Consider the following 18986-nt stretch of genomic DNA (forward strand, 5'->3'; position numbering starts at 1 on the left):
GCTTCTTTTTTGTGTCATTACTCATTAGTGTGTACATGTGTGGTCCATAAGAAGTGCCATGATTTGGTTGTAACTGAGTGTCAACGTATGAAGGAAACTTCAAAAGAGGTAAGATTCCATGGTAATTAATAAATGCTGAAAAGCATTGTTAATTGTTAGTTCAGGTTAACTAATGTTAACAATGGAACCTTATTGTAAAGTGTTACCAATTCCATAATGTTTGTTTGTTTGTTATAACAAAATGATGCTGTTGGTCCAATTGTCCACTTACTCCCATTTCCACAGAGTACAAGTCAGGGCTTCAGCATTAACATACCCCACCAGTTCCGAGAGCACAACTACAGAGTTCCCACATACTGTAACCACTGCGGATCTCTCCTTTATGGGATTGTGAGACAGGGACTCCAATGCAAGAGTAAGCATATATTTCCCTGAATTGTTTGGTATACATGCAACACCACTGCTTTGTGTTTATAGACTGTTATTTTCACCTGTGTTTGTGTGGTTTATTTAGGTTGCAAGATGAACATTCACAAACGTTGTGAACAGAATGTTGCACCAAACTGTGGGGTGAACAGTGCAGAGCTGGCCAGCAAATTGGCTGAGATTGGTTTGCAAGCAGGCAGGCTCTCCAAACGAAAGTCTCAGGTAACTTCATAAGAATTGTCTCAAAGGGAATGTGTACTTATATATATATATATATATATATATGTATGTATGTATATACATTCACTTAGCACTTTATTAGGAAAACTATGGTCCTAAAAAAGTTCCTCACGTAGTCATCTACTGTTGTAGCCCATCCGCCAAAAGGCAGAAATGTTGTGCATTCTGAGATGCTATTCTGCTCATTACAATGCTGATGGAACATTAGCTCCTGGCCCATATCTGCATGATTTTATGCATTGCACTACTGCCACATGATTGGCTGATTACATAATAGCATGAAAAATAGGTTTACAACTGAGTGTGTGTATCTATCTATCTATCTATCTATCTATCTATCTATCTATCTATCTATCTATCTACATACACTTAGTCCCCAATTATTAGGCAAATTGTATTCCTTAGGATTCATTTTATTGTTGAACAAACATAATGCTCTCATTCAATCCAAAATGTTATTGAACCTCAAACCTGAATGTTTAACACAGAAAAAGTGAGTTTTGTCTTTCTCAGTGGAATATATGTGTGCACAATAATTAGGCAACTAAATATTTACAAAAATAATTTCTCCCAACTCAATTGTTTATTCTCAATTTTAGAGTAGGTGCAACACTAAGTAAGAAACACAAAATGACAATTAAATAACATTTCTGACCTTTCTAAAATACTCACTGACCAATATAGCCAACTGCCATGAGCCTTCCATCCATGGAGCTGAAGCAGCAACCACAGCCTCTCAAATGCTGTTCAAAGAGGTGTATTGTCTTCCCTCAATGTAAATCTCACATTTAAGAAGGGCCCACAAGTTCTCAGTAGGATGTAATTCAGGTGAGGAAGGGGGCCAAGTCATTATTTGGGTATCTTTGAGGCCCTTGCTGGCTAGCCAAGCAGTGGAGTACTTGGATGCATGTGATGGAGCATTGTCCTTCATAAATATCGTTGCCTTCTTGAATGCCGAGGACTTCTTCCTGTACCACTGCTTGAAGAAAGTACTTTCCAGAAACTGGCAGTATGTTTGAGAGTTGAGTTTCAGTCCATCTTCTACTCGAAAAGGTCCAACTACCTCATCCTTAATATTATAGCAGCCCATACCAGTACTCCAGCCAGGAAGTTATAGCTCGATCACAAATGGGTTTTCCAAATAGACAATGACCCCAAGCATACCTCCAAATTTGTGCCAAAATGGCTTAAGGACAATAAAGTCAAGGTGTCCATCACAAAGCCCTGACCTTAATCCGATTTTGTGCGCAGATCTGAAAAAGCGAGGAAGGAGGCCTTCAAACCTGACTCAGTTACACCAGTTCTCTCTGGAGGAATGGGCAAAAATTACATTGTGAGAAGATTGTGGATGGCTACCCAAAATATTTGACTCAAGTTAAACAATATAAAGGCAATGCTACTAAATACTAAAAATAGTGTACGTAAACTTCTGACCCATTGGGAATGTGATAAAAGAAATAAAAGCTGAAATAAATCATTCTCTCTACTATTATTCTAACATTTCACATTCTTAAATTAAGTAGTGATCCTAACTGACCTCTGACAGGGAATGTTTTCTATGATTAAATGTCAGGAATTGTGTAAAACTGAGTTTAAATGGATTTGGCTAAGATGTATGTAAACCTCTGACTTCAACTGTATATGTACTGTAAATATATTGATCATTCTTTTTAAGAATAGCCTACATTTTTATGTGTGCAAATTTGTGTTTGGGTACATTTCTCCATATCTTTTCACAGATGCACAGTACCAAACCAAATCATCGAGACTCTATTAAAAAGATACCACCAATGATTAAGGAGGTTGAGGAAGAGACTGTTAAAGTAGGTCTGAAGGACTTCAGTTTCTTGCAGGTGCTGGGGAAAGGCAGCTTTGGCAAGGTGAGACACAATGGTATCACCCATGTTGCTATATTTCATAAATGCTACTTACCTGTACTACTATTTGATAAACAGCAAGTGTTGTGTGTTAGCAAGTCTACAGAACTTTCATCTAAAAAATCAGCTCAGTCAGACATTTTAAAGTCTGTTACCAAACAAGCATAAACAAGCATGCTTTTTTTAAATCCCAGAAGTGTATGATATATTATATACAGTATATATGTCTGTAGGTGATGCTGGCCCGTCTAAAAAGTGACCACAGGGTGTTTGCTGTGAAAATGCTGAAGAAGGATGTCATACTGCAGGACGATGATGTCGAATCAACCATGATTGAGAAGAGAGTGCTGACTTTGGCCCACCAGAACCCATTCCTCACACAGCTCTTCTACTGCTTTCAGACTGCCGTAAGAATTTATACTTACACCCACACATCCACAGATAGATTGCCTTTTTAAATTTTTCTTTTTTATAGTGTTTAACTATATTATTTTTTGTATTTGTGTTGTTGATATGTGATGTGTCTTATGTTACAGTGTCAAAGAAAAATTTCCGCTCTGTGAAAACAGACTGGACAATAAAGTAAAGTAAAGTAGATTCAAGGTGCTAATTAACAATCCAAGTATACAAATTAAGCTTTATTTGCCTGTATTTTCACATTAGCAGTTAATGTATTATGACATGTAATGTTATATATCTCCACCTTTAAATTATTTATAGTTTTAGTGGCTATAAAGAGGTCATATCTTGCAGTTTTTTTATCATTACATTTTCCCCCTGATGTCCACTTATACTGTATTACTTATATTTTGTGCCACTTATATTTATCAAGGTTTTGCAATAATTTAGTTGATCATGACCAGGGTATGAAATTTACTTTTTGCCCACCAGCCACGGGTGAATGTCCAATTGCCAAATGTGTTATTTTGTCATATAAAATATAATACCATATTATTATTATCATAATAATAATCATTTAGAAACAAACAAATGGACGCTAAAGAGTAGAAAAGCACAGAAGAGAAACTTCTTGTTCAAGCGCTGTTTCTGAGGCTGTAATTATGATGACACACAAAACAAATCACCTAATACAATTGCACGTTGTTTGCTATGTATGGTAACATATAAAGCTATTTGGAATTAAGCAATGTCGAAATAAAGTGAACCTGTAGAGTTGTGTTCACAATGAATGTAAAACATGATCTGCTTGGTGGAAATAAAGCGAACTAAACTCAGAGCACCTTCTGAAATGTGATCATTTGCAGCGTTCTCATAGAGGACACTATTCTTCCAAACTCTTTTAAGATGGTTGAAACTGAAGAGAGAGTGAGAATTCTATGGATGCACATCTGTATAGTTCTATGCACTGAATCTCTGTACACATAGCGAATCAGACACGCGCATCAATGGCTTTTCTTTCGTCTGTTCTTCAAAAAGTTAATCAAGTGTGTTTCTTCAAACGAGCGTCGTTTGTGGGGTTCTGGGCAGCTCCGTGAGCAAAGATGCCGACTACCACACCTGGAGTCGGAAATTCAAATCCAGGGTGTGCTGAGTGACTCCAGCCAACCAGCCTGCTCTCATAAGCAACCAAATTGGCCCAGTTGCTAGGGAGGGTAGAGTCACATGGAGTAACCTCCTCATGGTTGTTATAATGTGGTTCACTCTTGGTGGGCCACCTGGTGAGTTGTGTGTGGATGCCGCGGAGAATAGCGTGAAGCCACCACATGCACTATGCCTCCGCGGTAACGCGCTCAACAAGCCATGTGATAAGATGCGTGGGTTGACAGTCTCAGACACTGAGTCAACTGATATTCGTTTTCTGCCACCCGGGTTTAGGCGAGTCACAACGCTGCCATGAGGACTTAGAGGGCATTGGGAATTGGGCATTCCAAATTGGTGAGAAAAAACAGATTTTCTTGTCATATGTCACTCCGAAATGTGTTACAGGTCGTCCACCACAGTGGAAGGTAGATGACCAAAATGTTGTTGACATTCTTCAATAACAGCCTTTTAGCAAAGCCTACATTACTTTGTGACACTTTTACAAACAGTTGTGCTGAAATGTGCCACACAAACTTCTAAGGCCATGTAACATGTTTTCATAATATATTAAAAGATTTGTTTCTCATTATGTGACCCCTTTAAAGGGATATTTCATGCAAAAATAAACATCTATACCCTCTCATGGTTCCAACCCATTTGACTTTCTTTCTTTAGTTGAACACAAAAGGAGATTTTAGAATGTTATCCTCATTCACCATTCACGTTTTTCACATACAATATAAATGAATGATGACTGAAGCTGTCCTTTTGTCGTCTAACATACTTTATATTTTTGTGTCCAGCGGATAAAGCAAGTAAAATGGGCTGGAACGATATGAGGGTTTGACATGCCTTCAGGTTGATATCCTGTAAGATTAGTCCAGAATAAATCTCACTAGATGTACCAGTAGAGGTTGATTTCTAAGAACTGTTTTGCCATATCATCTCCACTGCCACTATTGAATGACAAGCAGGAGAGAAGTATTGTTGAATATAGACACTCAGTTTCCCCTCAATCAACCAGGAAACATGTTATTAAGCAAAAATCTATCTTGACATCTTGATATTTTGATAAAGGAAAAGAGTTCAAATTCCTGGGCTGCCTTGGTTTTTATCTTTAATCTTCTACATCAGATATCTTTTTTTTGATTGGAGGGTACTGAGGCTACTGAGAACGTTTGCAGATATTGCATCTGCACCGCTAGCACATCATAATAAAAATATTACTGAGTGCACCTTTTAAGTAATTTACTTCAATAATACAACCCCTGAGGATAACTTAAATGGTTAGGTTAGCACTTAGCAGTAATGAAAGTGTTGGTCGCCATTGCAATACTACATCTTAACAGTAGATGGAAGCACATGATTAATAAGTTGAGGTAATCACTTCCTGCTGAGGAGATGTGGTCACATCTTGTGCATACTAGAGCTGTAAGTCTGTGCAGCCAGTCTGATTCACACAAAGGGAAATTGTTAGAGAGAAATTATGCAAGACCTCTGTCAACTTACACATATTATCAGCCTTGACCAAAAACACTACTACAAAACATGGCTTTAAAGGGATAATTAACCCCATCAAATCATATATTTTGGTATATTAAAAACTGCCCTGTGTTTTAAAAAATGTATTCACACAGATGCTACAGGTTTACCATGTTTAAATATGATTATTCCTTTCTAAATTGACTCTTGTACTATTTATATGATTTTCAACAATGTTTTTCCATTTGTATGACCTACAAACAATTCCTCATTTGTTCTTCATTTCTCAGGAGCGGTTATACTTTGTCATGGAGTTTGTAAATGGAGGTGACCTCATGTTCCATATTCAGAAGGTCAGGCGTTTTGAAGTGCCACGAGCACAGTTTTATGCTGCAGAAATCTCTTCGGCCCTTATGTTTCTTCACTCCCAAGGCATCATTTACAGGTTAGGAATTTGGTGTGTCATGGAATGGAATGGTGTTCACACATGTTTAAGTGTCATGTGTCCGAATGTATGTATTTCCCTCTAACAGAGAGCTACAGTGGAAATAAAATGTATGTGAACCCCTTGAAATTAGCTGGTTTTCTACATTAATTGCTCATAAAATGTGATCTCGTCTTCATCAAAATCACAAGTATAGACAAACGCAATGTGCTTAAGCTAACAATACAAAAATAATTCTAATCATTAGTGTCTTTATTGAACACATCCCATTAAACATTCACAGTGCTATGGGAAATGTAAGTAAACCCTTGTATTTCATAACTGGTCGATCTTCCTTTGGCAGCAATAACCTCAACAAATGTTTCTGGTAGCTGCGGACTAGACTTGCACAACGCTTTGAAGGACCATTCTTCCTTACAGAACTGCTTCAGCTCAGCTGTATTCTTATAATGTCTGATGGGAACGGCTCTCTTGAGGTCATTCCACAGCATCTCTGTTGGATTAAGGTCTGGGCTCTGACTGGGCCACTCCAAAAAAAAACTTTTTTTTTAAGCTATTCTATAGTGGATTTACTTCGATGTTGAGGTTCATTGTCCTGATGCATCACCCAACTTCTACTGAGCTTCAGTTGGCACACAACCACCCTATCATTATCCTGTTGGATATCTTGACAATATTTTTCCTACAATGATGGCAAGTGTTTCAGGTCCGGAACACCAAAGCAGCCCCAAATCATGATTTTCCCTTCATCGTACTGAGAAAACATCATTCCGCTGAGATGATGTTTTCATGTTGGTATGCGGTGCCTTTTTATGTGATACATAGTGCTGAGTGTTCTTCCCAAACAATTCAACCATAGTTTGATCAGTCCACAAACATTTTTCCCAATAGCTTTGTGGAGTGTCACGGTGGTCTTTGGCAAACTTCAGGCAAGCAGCAATGTTTCTGTTGGAAAGCAGCAGCTTCCTTCGTGGTGGCCTGCTATGGACACCATGCCTGTTTAATGTTTTCCGTATAGTAGACTCATGAACAGAGATGTTAACCAGTTCCAATGATTCCTTTAAGTCTTTAGCTGTTACTCTAGTGTTCTGTTTTACCTCACTGAGCATTCTCCGGTGTGTCCTTTGAGTCATCTTGAGCTGGACAGCTACGTCTTGGGAGAGGAACCACAGTACTGAATCTAAGTCTTTAGCCTTACTTTTTTCCAGCCTACACTGTGAATGTTTGAATGAAGTATTCCGTATGTACAAGAACCATACAAATATTTGTGTGTTATTAGTTAAAACAGATTGTGTTTGTTCATTATTGTAAATTAGATGAAGATCAAATCAGATCTTAAGACAAATTTATACATAAATGCAGGTAATTCCAAAGGGTATACATAAGTTTTCTAGCCACTTTATAACTAATATATGCTGTAAAGAAAAACATAAAAGTATCTTCAAGTTATATTAATCACAGCCTGAGTTTACTGATAGATCAAAACCACTTTTCTAAAAACTCCAAGGGAACCCACAAATTGACACCATGGCTGAACATTTCTGTTGTCTTTAAAGTGGCTACATTAATGGCTTAAAATTCTCCACTGTTTTAATGTACAAAAACCTTCGATGCCATTGTCAAAAGGAAAGAATATTCGAAATTCATAATGTGCATCTGATTTTACTGCTGATGTTCACACCCCAGTGCTGCTGCTCCCAGTTATTTGTTTTGACATGCATGTGTTCATTCTTGTCTGCGCATGTCCTGGCACAGTTAGTGTGTTTTTACTGACAGTTCCCGCCCCTGGCTTAGTCTTCCTTTCTGTGCCTGTACATTATGCACTTCCTGCCTCTAATCACATAACCTTTATCTTCTTGGATAAGCTTTGCAATCACTCTTGTGATAGAGCAGAGCCAAACCCAAAAATAAACCGATTTAACAAACTGTATCCAAATCATTCCGTGAATTGCAGTATTTGCGAACTTTCCTCTCGGGGCCTTTACGAGAATGCCTCTGTGAACTTAGCTGACACCCCTGTCATCTTTATGATGATACAGCCTCATTTGTAGCCACTCTCTAATTTGGTTTAGCTTTTTAAGTCAATTAATTTAGGCCAGTTATAAAGTCTCAGTTAAGTGTGCTTTCTGGGTAGAATTCTATAGGATTTAGGGAAGGATGGCTCACTGCAAACCATCTTGTTCTTGTAAAAAAAAAAGACCTAATTTAAACAAGTATGTACTTGGATGGACCAATGGAGTAAGAAAAATTTAAAAATAAAATTAAAAACATTCAAATATAATTTCAAATAATTCAATATATATTCTCTATAACTATCTTACACAATTTTGCATCTCAAGTAAATGTATCTGTTTTAAGGTTTAGATTTTTTTATTATTACTGGAAAATACTTTGCATCTTTTAGAATTCACTGTAGAGACATTTTGAGTGTGGACCTGAGCCGATGTCACTAGACTGCTCATTCCCTGACTGTCATGGCATGGAGCTATTCTTACATAAGCTGTTTACACAGAGAGCAAGGGAGAGGGAGGGTAAGAGAGGGGGAGAGAGAGAGACTGCCCTGCACTCTGCTATAAATGTATAACATTTCTCCATTTCAATCAGTTTATGTGCGATATATAAATATATATTTATATTTAAGCAATATCACACGAGCAAGAGTGCGATATGGCCCTATATCAGCACTGCTGTGATTCGGCCGCACTTATTGTAAAGTGTTAACATTTATTTTTCATACTGCTGCTACTTTTTGTAAATGAACACTACCTAATATTAATAAATGTTGTAATAATTATTTGTTAGGTTGATATAGCCAGATAAATAAAATTTGCCTTGGAAAAAATCAGTTAATTTAGGTGTTACCACATGAAGCACATTTTTAATTAAATTGTTTTTTCAGTGGGCTATTTAAACATTTTGTCTGGTAGCCTAAAATGTGCTTCATGTGATAACATCTACTGTCAATTATCTGGTTTACATAAGGTTACACCAACAAACCTAATTTAAGGGTTAGATCAGGTAGAAGTTGCTCCTTAAAGTAACAATTGCAGGTTACCACTTTTACAGTGTATTTTAACGAGTGCAACCTTATTGTAAAGTGTTACAAATAAAGCTTTTGCTGCAACGTTGCAAGAGTAATCACATGTAATCACAGGATGGGCAGAACTGAGAGTTGTCCAGATTGCAGTGTGTGATGGTTGCAGATAGTGCTGACTATTTTCAAGATGCACAATTTCTCTCTGGCTGATGGCCAGTCTGGCGAGTGTGCTATGCTACCAGTGCTAGAATTTCCACCACTGCGGGCGGGAGATTCAGCACGTCTCTGTGCTTGTTCTTTAGGCATGATGAAGTACAGAAAATTCAAATATATTTTTGATTTCTCATCTCTGTCTCTTTCTCTCTCTGACATTTGTGTCATTGAGCAACATTGGTAAAACACAAGCAGAATTTCCATAATGAAATGTTAACCTTCATTTGATAACCTATAAAACAACTGGTTTGATTGAACTTTAAAATATTATTTAACATAACTGAATCAACAAAGAAATGTAAGGGTTAGATTAAGTAGGAATAGCTCCTTAAATTAACAATTGCAGGTTACCACTTTTTACAGTGCATTATTAGCTAATTGTTGCATTGTGTGACACAGTTTACATGAGAATGATTTTGCAAACACAGAGACATTCGTTCTGTCCATTTTTCTTGAATGAGGGCCATTATTCCCAGTGTACCCTGATTGGATGTAATGAATAATGAAGCATGTGTTTAATGTTACTCTTTAACGCTTTAATCAGTATTTCATACTAGGTAATAGGGCACAGTTTTGAACTATTAACAACATTGTTAAGAAGTCACCTCTCAATGTGTTCTCTGTTAATTGCGTTCTAATTAAATTATCCCATTACATTGTGAGCCGTTGTCCACAAGGATGCTATTAATCCATTTATGTCCTGTCATTCTTTTTTCCACTGGGTCAATATTGCCTCTCTTTCTTTGATGATAGGAAACAGAATGCTCCGTATCATGCTGATTACTCCACACCTATGCATGCTACATGCTAAATTTAGCATTGAGTTAATCACCATTATATTTGCAGTGTCTTGTTTAAATGTTGTGTCAACTTGTATGTATGCAACCACAGGCTACCCTTCGAATTGTGATGACTGTGATTATTCAGCGTTTTTGCTGTTGTGAAAAATCCTTGCAGTTATTACTTGGTGTAACATGGTAATAATGGTCCTGTGTTATATTTTCTGGAAAAGGGACCTGAAGCTGGACAATGTACTTTTGGACAGAGATGGCCACTGCAAACTGGCAGATTTTGGCATGTGCAAAGAGGATATCTTTGATGGAAAACTGACTAGCACATTCTGTGGTACTCCAGATTACATTGCACCAGAGGTGAGCATCTCTCTAGGAAGATTTTAAGAAAGATTGTGGTTAATTTGTGAGTGTGTGCACTCTTGATATAATGCAGTGTGTATGGATGTTTAATACTGTGTGTCTCTCTCAGATCCTCCTGGAGGAGCCATATGGTGTATCGGTGGACTGGTGGGCTCTTGGCGTGCTGCTGTTTGAGATGTTGTCAGGTCATGCTCCATTTGAAGCAGAGACAGAGGACGAGCTCTTTGAGTGTATCCTCAGAGATGAGGTCATCTGTCCATCTTGGCTCAGTAATGAGGCAGAGGATATCCTTAAAGGGGTGAGTCTTGTTAGATACAATGTTTAGATTCAGTTGATCATCAATGCAAGCAAAATAAATGGGCGAAGATTTTCAGAAGAGTATCTCAGCTCTGTAGGTCCATACAATGCAAGTGAATGGTGACCAAAACTTTGCAGCTCTAAAAAGCAGCAAAAAAAAATATCCATAATACTCCAGTTAGAATCCAGATATGATAGGTGTGGTTAAGAAACAGATACATTTTTAAGGCCTTTTAATATAAATCTACATTTTCACTTTCTTCTTTTGTTCTGGGCAATTTGCATTATTTTTGCATATCATGTAGGTCATCATTTGACTAACGTCTATGTTGGGAAATTTCAGACTTCCCTAGCAGTGACTTCTCATAAATAAACCACCCTCTTCCTCTAAAGCCAGTTCTGAATAACCGAAGAACTTGCCAAGTTTAAGAGCTCTCAGTGAACATGTTTTTTTTTTACCAATGCAGTAAGTCGGGTGTTTTGAAGGTCTTGGCCAGCTTTTGTAACCGCACTTCGCTGTTCTTCATTATAAGAGCAAGTGAACAGGATGTTAGTAAGCAGCAGGAAAACATGATGTTAAGAAATATAGAAATGTTCTTCATGTGGTACCCTCTTAATTAACTGGTTTTGATCTAAAATATTATTTAATATATCTAAATAAACCTGCCTACTTTAAGTTACAACAATGAAAGTAAGGTTTAGATGAGGTAGACATGGCTCCTTACAGGGACAGTTCACCCCAAAATGAAAATGATGTCATCATTTACTCACCCTTATGTTGTGCCAAACCTGTATGACTTTCTTTCTTCCATAGAACACATAACACATATGTAAGGCTGTATGTTAGGTTATTACAGCCTCAGTCACCAGTTACTTTGACTGCATGAAAAAAGATGATATAAAGGTGAATTGTGACCACCTTTAGTGGTCTGTGGAAGACAGAAAATAGTACATGTTTGAAACAATATCAAACATAGTACATGAGTAAATAAAATAATTTTAAATTAAGTGAACTGTCCCTTTAAGGTAACAGTTGCCCATATTCACCTTGTGAAGACCAGACTTAAGGCGGGTGCACACTGTACGATTTTGGCCATGATTCTGCCATCTGAGACAAATTTCAGGAATCCTAAATTGATTTCTCTCGTTGAAGGGCAAAATTGGCAATCTTAGTTTACTAATCTAAAAGAGGAGAAAGACAGTAACCCACTTTTCCCCTTCTGTCATCTCTCCACGTTGTGTCAGAGAAGCAACACTTGGGGTCTCTCTTGAGCCGATATATATATATATATATATATATATATATATATATATATATATATATATATATATATATATATATATATATATATATATACCTCTGTTCTATGAAAAAGGCCAATGAGAAGTTGGCAGACGGTATTTGCATATCCCGCCCCCGGACATACAGGTATTTAAGCGGGCGAATATGGGAGTTCATTCAGAAAATTTCTTCGGAGCCGATGGTCGTGCATGCAGTCTGCTGCGAGTTACACACCAAGTTCCTGTTTAAATCCTCTGATGCTCTGCATGCTGTTGGACAACAGCGGCTTTCTCCTTCGTGCACGGCTGTGCATTCTTGCCCCTGGGCGCTTCGACAGAGCAGACAACTCGAAAGAGTTATTCTAAAAGAGTAATTTCGCTCTAAAAAAAGAGCAAAACACAGCGGCGTTGAACGTCCTTCTCAGGACGCTTCTTTTTAAAGACGATTTTTCCGCCCCTGTGTAGTTTCTGGATGCGGTTGATTCTCCCCACCTCTGACGGTCATAAAAACTGCCTTGCATACCTGGGTTGCGATCACACGCAGGCAGCGTTTTTATGAATGGTCTATGTTTTCAGTACGAGAACATAGCCATGACAGCATTATGGTCGTAGGCTTTTTCTTGTAGTGAGAGAAAGCCACTTCAGCCGCCCGCCTCGCCTCCTTCCTACGGGATTGAGGAAGGCGCCGCGGGCGGTGAAGACGATCCAGGGACAATGACGGGCTCAGTTTCGCCGGGTGAACCCCCTCGAAACCCCCCGCCTCCCCGGCACGCTTGCTTGTTTCCGTCCGAGCTTGCTTGTTTCCATGGAGCATTCTCTCCAATGGGTTATGTTTTCAGTGTGAGAACATAACCTCAGCAGCGTTGCGATCTCTGCTTTCTCTTGTAGTGAGAGAGAGCCATTTCAGCCGCCCCCCGCGCCTCGCCTCCTTCCTACGGGATTGAGGCAGGCGCCGCGGGCGATGAAAGAGACGATCTGGGGAGAATAACGGGACGCTTTCGCCGGGTAAATCCCCTCAAAACTTCCCGCCTCCCCAGCACACTTGCCTGCTTCCCCGGAGCTTGGGATTAGTGCGGTCCGCTTAACGGCCTACCGTCCGGTGCCCGGAGGCTAACTCTCTCCCGGCCTAACCTGTTTCCCTCCTGGGATCTCTCGATCGTCCTCACGGGCCTCCAGAGACCCCCCTTCGAGCCGCTAGATTCAGCTGGACTCAGAGCCCTCTCTCTCAAGACTGCCCTGCTGATCGCGCTCGCCTCCATCAAGAGGGTCGGGGACCTGCAAGTGTTCTCTGTTAGCGACACTTGCCTGGAGTTCGGTCCGGCAGACACATACGTGATCCTAAGACCGCGACCGGGCTACGTGCCCAAGGTTCCTACCATGCCCTTCAGGACCAGGTAGTGAACCTGCAAGCGCTGCCCCGGGAGGAGGCAGACTCAGCCCTTTCTTTGCTGTGTCCGGTACGTGTTTTGCGTATCTATTTGGACCACACCCAGAGCTCTAGACATTCTGAGCAGCTCTTTGTCTGCTTTGGGGGACAGCAGAAAGGGAACTCTCCAAACAGAGGCTCGCCCACTGGGTTGTCGACGCCATCTCACTGGCTTATCACACCCAGGTCGTGCCCCCCCCTTGCGGGTCCGAGCTCACTCAACCAGGAGTGTTGCGTCCTCATGGGCACTGGCCCTAGCAGACATCTGCAGAGCAGCAGGGTGGGCAACACCCAACACTTTCACGAGATTCTACAATCTCCTAATTGAGTCAGTATCGTCCCGTGTTTTCTCAGGTCCGAGCCCGTAGAACTCGGTAACACGCTGACGTTCTGGCCGGATGAATCGCTTGTGCCTAGCGCTCTTTCCCTCAGCCGAGGTAAAATAGTGCGCCTTTATTCCCAGGAGACCCCATCTTCGGATCCCTGGTTGACTCCTCCCTAGCCCTTTTGGGTCCGCAGTTCGGCGGAGGAACTCGCCGACCCAAGCCACTACGGGTACTCATTCTACCCTGTACTGGAATAGGTGCTCCACAGGTTAAGGCCTCCTGTTCGGACTCCCCCTGTGTGTATTCCGCGGTACTGTCCCCTCACGAGCGGACTCCCATGTTCCCTTAGGCAGTTACAGCTGCCTCGGTTGCCATGCTGTAAGCTTCCCCCCTCTACGAGGCTGGATCTACTAACGCACCAACTTTCCCACATAGGTCCTAAGCAGCCATGTGATGTATTCGCCACTCTTTGCCTCCCCTGCAGGGTAGGTGTGGTCTCCGCAGTGTCTTCTCCCCCTGAAAGAATAGGAAACGGGGTAAGACCCCCTTCCCTTAATGCATGTAAGGGCCCCGGCCGTAGTTGCTCTATGCAAGAAACATAGAGAGAAACGAGGCCCAGCCAGGCTTGGCCTGTTCCCAGGTTGGCAAGCATCACCTTGTTCCCCTCTCCAGGGTAACCAGAAGGATTCTGATGGCTTTAATGGGGCATTGGGGAAGGGTACGTGCAGCCTGATACAGCTGGCCGCCTTTGCACATAAGAAATACCTGCCCACTCCTGTATCAGCAGCACGTACACGGCTCAGCGCATGGCACGTTTAAAAGTGGACCCCTAGTGTCGCTTCTCTGACACAACGTGGAGAGAGCGACAGAAGGGGAAAGTCTAGGTTACGTATGTAACCTCCGTTCCCCGACGGAGGGAATGAGACGTTGTGTCTTCCCCGCCACGTTGCTGAGCCAAGCCACTGTTGTGGCCGGACCATTTCTGGCTCCTCAGAAAAATCCTGAATGAACTCCCGTATTCGCCCCGCTTAAATACCCGTACGTCCTGGGGCGGGATATGCAAATACCGTCTGCCAACTTCTCATTGGCCTTTTTTCATAAAACGTAGGTATATATCGGCTCTCAAGAGAGACCCCTAGTGTCGCTTCTCTGACACAACGTCTCGTTCCCTCCATCGGGGAACGGAGGTTACATACGTAACCTAGAAGTTTTTGTTTTCTCCAATGTGAATGGAGAAGTTTGTAATTTTTCGTGCCACAAGTCTTTTTATTTCCACAATGAATATTTGCTTGTGGACGCTCATTATTAATATAGGCAACTTCCTGCACTCACATTCATTCCCAACATCAGTAATTGTTTTGTATTTGGGATCAGGCTGTCTTAGGCCTGTTTGACAAAATCCAACTTTCTTGTAAATGTTAGCCAGTGCTCGTGATGGAGTGGTGTTGGAGCAATGGAAATGCTGATGTCCTGACTTTCAGAGAGAGAAAAAAAATGCTCCTCCATGGTGGCCAAATTTCGCTTCTATTCCGCAACACTCCAGTAACGTGAGTCACATTCACTGATCGGGATGATTGGGACCACAGTCAGCTATGATGTATATCGTGCAGTCTGACATAATGTTGCACAGTGTGTCATGGCGATATCAATGCGTTCAGATCATACAGTCTGACAAGCAACAATCGTAAAGGACAATTAGAAATCATACAGTGTGCACCCGCCTTTAGACTAACCTTCATTGCTACTATCCCCAGTCAGACAGGATCTTAGTATTACAGCCCTTTGTACCTTATTATATAAGCTATTATTAGAGGTAAACCCTCTAGTTAATACCCAAAGATCTCATTGGCAAAGGCCTGAGATAGGGACATAATCTGTTTTGCTTTGCACTTGACCTCATTGGAAAGACGATATGCTAATAAATCAGGTGTAAGATATCACAACATTTATAACAGCATGTCAAGTTAAGGTTGTGATCTATGGATGTTTTGTGTTAATTTATTTGTTTTGTTGCTAACAATGGTTATATTTAAGACATTTTTAGAGTCCCGACACCAGATTTGTAGAATGTTTGATGTGGAATATCAATAAAAGTATTGTTTCTGTTGTGCTCGTGATTTTGGCTTCTTTCTGCCACAGGAAGTGTTAAAAAGCTGTGTCATGGTATAAGGATTAACAGCATGTGACTAAATAGAGGGCTCTTCCTTGCATTAGTGTGGTAATACCCCTAATTCTGTCTCCTTTCCAAAGGCTTAAGTCATTTAAATAAATGTGTAGTTTTGCACACGGTAATCTTAGCAGACCTGTATTAAATGGGCAATTGAAGAGTAATATTACTACATATTTTGTAATATTGCTAAATATTACCTCTTGAGGACTAATGTAATAAAATACTCTTTTTGAAAATACTTCATTTGTTAGCAGATGACACTTTCTTTGATATTTTGTAATCTGTGCAGTGTTATTCAGTGTCCTAATATGTTTTGTGGCCACTGTAATAGCAAGCGTGCATATTGATAATGTGCAAATTATGCTCGCTATTTATCATTTATTATTATGTGCAACAAATGAGATCATATGCTATCATATACCATTCTAGGCTGTTTAGTTCTAACAATTTTGACAGCAGATAATTTCCCCCTTTTTTTTACAGGTTAGTCTTTTTTCTGGTTGCTATGAAATAGCTTGTTTATGTATTCAAAAGCTTAATAATGCAGAAAGATTGTTAACTCTGTTTGAACAGTGAAACTTAGTGAGTGCTGCTTGCTTTCTCCCCAGTTCCTGACAAGAGATCCGGCATGCCGGTTGGGCTGCATGCAAAGAAATGGAGGAGAAAAGGCCATCACTGCGCACGTGTTTTTTGCAGGACTGGACTGGGATAAGCTGAACAAACGAGAGATCAAACCACCTTTCACACCTCGAATAGTAAGCCAAGCCCATCTCACAACTGTCCTGTGCAAATGTTTTAGGCACTTGTGAAAAATGTTGCATAGTAAGGATTTCTTCAAAAACAAATGCCACAAATAGTTTTCATTTATCAAATAACGTTATAATAAGTCCAGTAAACATAAAAAAAATCTTGATAAATATTTGGTGTGAGCACATTTGCCTTCAAAACAGCACCAATTCTCCTACATACAAATGGACAAATTTTTTCTTAGTTGTTGACAGATAGGATGTTCCAAGCTTCTTGGATAATTTGCCACAGTTCTTCTATCTGTTTGGGCTGTCTCAACTGCTTCTGTCTCTTCATGTAATCCCAGACAGACCGATGTTCAGTAGGGGTCACTGTGGGGCCATGACATCTGTTGCAGGGCTCCCTGTTCTTCTATTCTATTTGCAAAAGGAATGTTTGGTAGTCAAAAATGTATATTTCCTATTGACACACTAAAGCGGAAGATATAAATAACCATCTTAAGACAAATGGTTTTGAGAAACATTTTATGTTCCTAAGACTTTTGCACAGTACTGTATTTGTGAATTAATCAAAACGGTAAATGCTCCATTAGAAACGTTCTTTGTTGTGTTATGCAGGAATCTATTGAGGATGTGAGCAATTTTGACCCAGATTTCACCCAAGAGGAACCCACTCTTACGCCAATAGAAGATGGACTTTTCCCTTTCAACCAGGATGATTTTAAAGACTTCACCTTCACAGCTCCAGAGCTGCGATGGAGTTAATAGACAGCCACCATGCCTCATGTATTTAGCTTGCACAGATGATATTCTTAGTTTCTTTCCCTAATAAACTGTAATTCACTTTTAAGGCTTTTCTCTAAATATACAGTTTTAAATTACTGCTTTTTGAGCACAAAGGTACTAAGTTCCTAACAGTTTATTAATACATACTATGGAATAGACTTCCCCAGGACTATACAGACCAAAGCAAAGAAAGGGAGAATATAATATATTCTAAGAAGAACTGAGGCTTTTTTTTCCAAGTGTGCTTTTTAATTTAAGTTTGTGTTGGAGTGTTTTCATTAGCAAATTGCTTATCTTGTGAAGTTGCAAAGTGCTTTGTTTTGCAGCTTTTTAGTGAGCATGTGAATTAATGCACCACAAGTACCTGAACGTGAATGACATGTATCAAAATGTCATAAATTGTTATGAGTTGTGTCATATTGCTAACTAAAGTCTGAGTTATAAACTGTAGAAAAGAGACATTTGTCTTTCGCATCTTGTACAGGAGAATCCTTTTGTAAAGGGTTGTAAAGGTATTTATCTAAACCTCATGCGATAGCACTGCAAGAAATCATAATGTCTGTCCAGTTTATTGAATAATGAATCAGGGGAGCTTAACCTGTGCAAGAGCATGAAATTCTCATGAGAAAAACAAACAAACAAAAAAAAACATAATTTTCACCTCAAATTAACAGTAGAGCTCTGTGGACACGCAAGTCCTCCCATGAATGATTAATTGCCCTCTAGTCATTTGCAGTTCTCACAATCTCAAACTATATTTGAAGAAGCCCATATACCAGTGCAATACAAGTGGTCTTCGATGGAAAGTCATCCACCATTAACATGCCATTTTTAACCTTATAAAGCTCATGCCTGCACTGTCAATCTATAGCCATATTAGTAAGTGACCATAAAGCTTAGACAAAGTACGACTTGAGTAAAAGCCAGTATTCACAGGAGACTCTTCATTGTCGCTCCCTGTTTCTTTTTGGCTTTTGTTTATGCTGTATTTGAATTTTGGGAGATTTTATTGTAGTTAATCAGCATATTTTTTCTATCCAAGCCTTGTTTAAAGAATGACGTTGTGATAATATTACCCAACAGGGATTTTTACGCACTTGCCCCAAACCGGTTGTAACTGGAAACACAGTAAGGCTGAATTGTGACGCATGTTTTTGGCATCATGATAAACATATCTGCACTCTTGATAAAGGGTAGAATATGTACTAGTTACAGTAAATACATACATAAAAGGATATTTTGGCCAATTTCTAAGAGTTAAGCATTTAAATTTAATTACAAATTTCATCAAATAAAATTGTGTAATTTTTAACCAAATTCAATTAATAAAACGTAAAATATTTTGTATTTTATTTTGTTAAAGATAACTTGTGAAATTTAAATGCATATTTTTTTTTTTTTTTTTTTATGAATTTGAGTGTATGTTTACAGCAAGTTAAATATTTATATTGTTTTCAGTGCCATTCTTCTGCGGGTCATATGACAAAATACTCACTACTAAATTCTCAGTGATGAAGCAGGGAAATATTTATATTTGT

General features: G+C 39.6%; 1 protein-coding gene across 1 annotated transcript in view; it reads left to right on the forward strand.

The window, feature by feature from the left end:
- The window catches only part of prkchb (protein kinase C, eta, b), a 35907-nt gene extending 17140 nt beyond the window's left edge, over window positions 1-18767 (forward strand). The window contains exons 5-14 of the mRNA XM_052095570.1: window positions 29-108; window positions 286-415; window positions 515-648; window positions 2406-2546; window positions 2777-2950; window positions 5858-6012; window positions 10275-10413; window positions 10526-10714; window positions 16525-16671; window positions 17281-18767. Coding sequence (XP_051951530.1) covers window positions 29-108; window positions 286-415; window positions 515-648; window positions 2406-2546; window positions 2777-2950; window positions 5858-6012; window positions 10275-10413; window positions 10526-10714; window positions 16525-16671; window positions 17281-17427 — 1436 coding nt within the window. The 3' untranslated portion in view covers window positions 17428-18767. The remainder of the gene's footprint in view (window positions 1-28; window positions 109-285; window positions 416-514; window positions 649-2405; window positions 2547-2776; window positions 2951-5857; window positions 6013-10274; window positions 10414-10525; window positions 10715-16524; window positions 16672-17280) is intronic.
- The last annotated feature ends 219 nt before the right edge of the window (window positions 18768-18986 follow it).

Source organism: Xyrauchen texanus, chromosome 28 (assembly GCF_025860055.1).
Source record: "Xyrauchen texanus isolate HMW12.3.18 chromosome 28, RBS_HiC_50CHRs, whole genome shotgun sequence".
Classification (NCBI taxonomy): Eukaryota; Metazoa; Chordata; class Actinopteri; order Cypriniformes; family Catostomidae; genus Xyrauchen; species Xyrauchen texanus.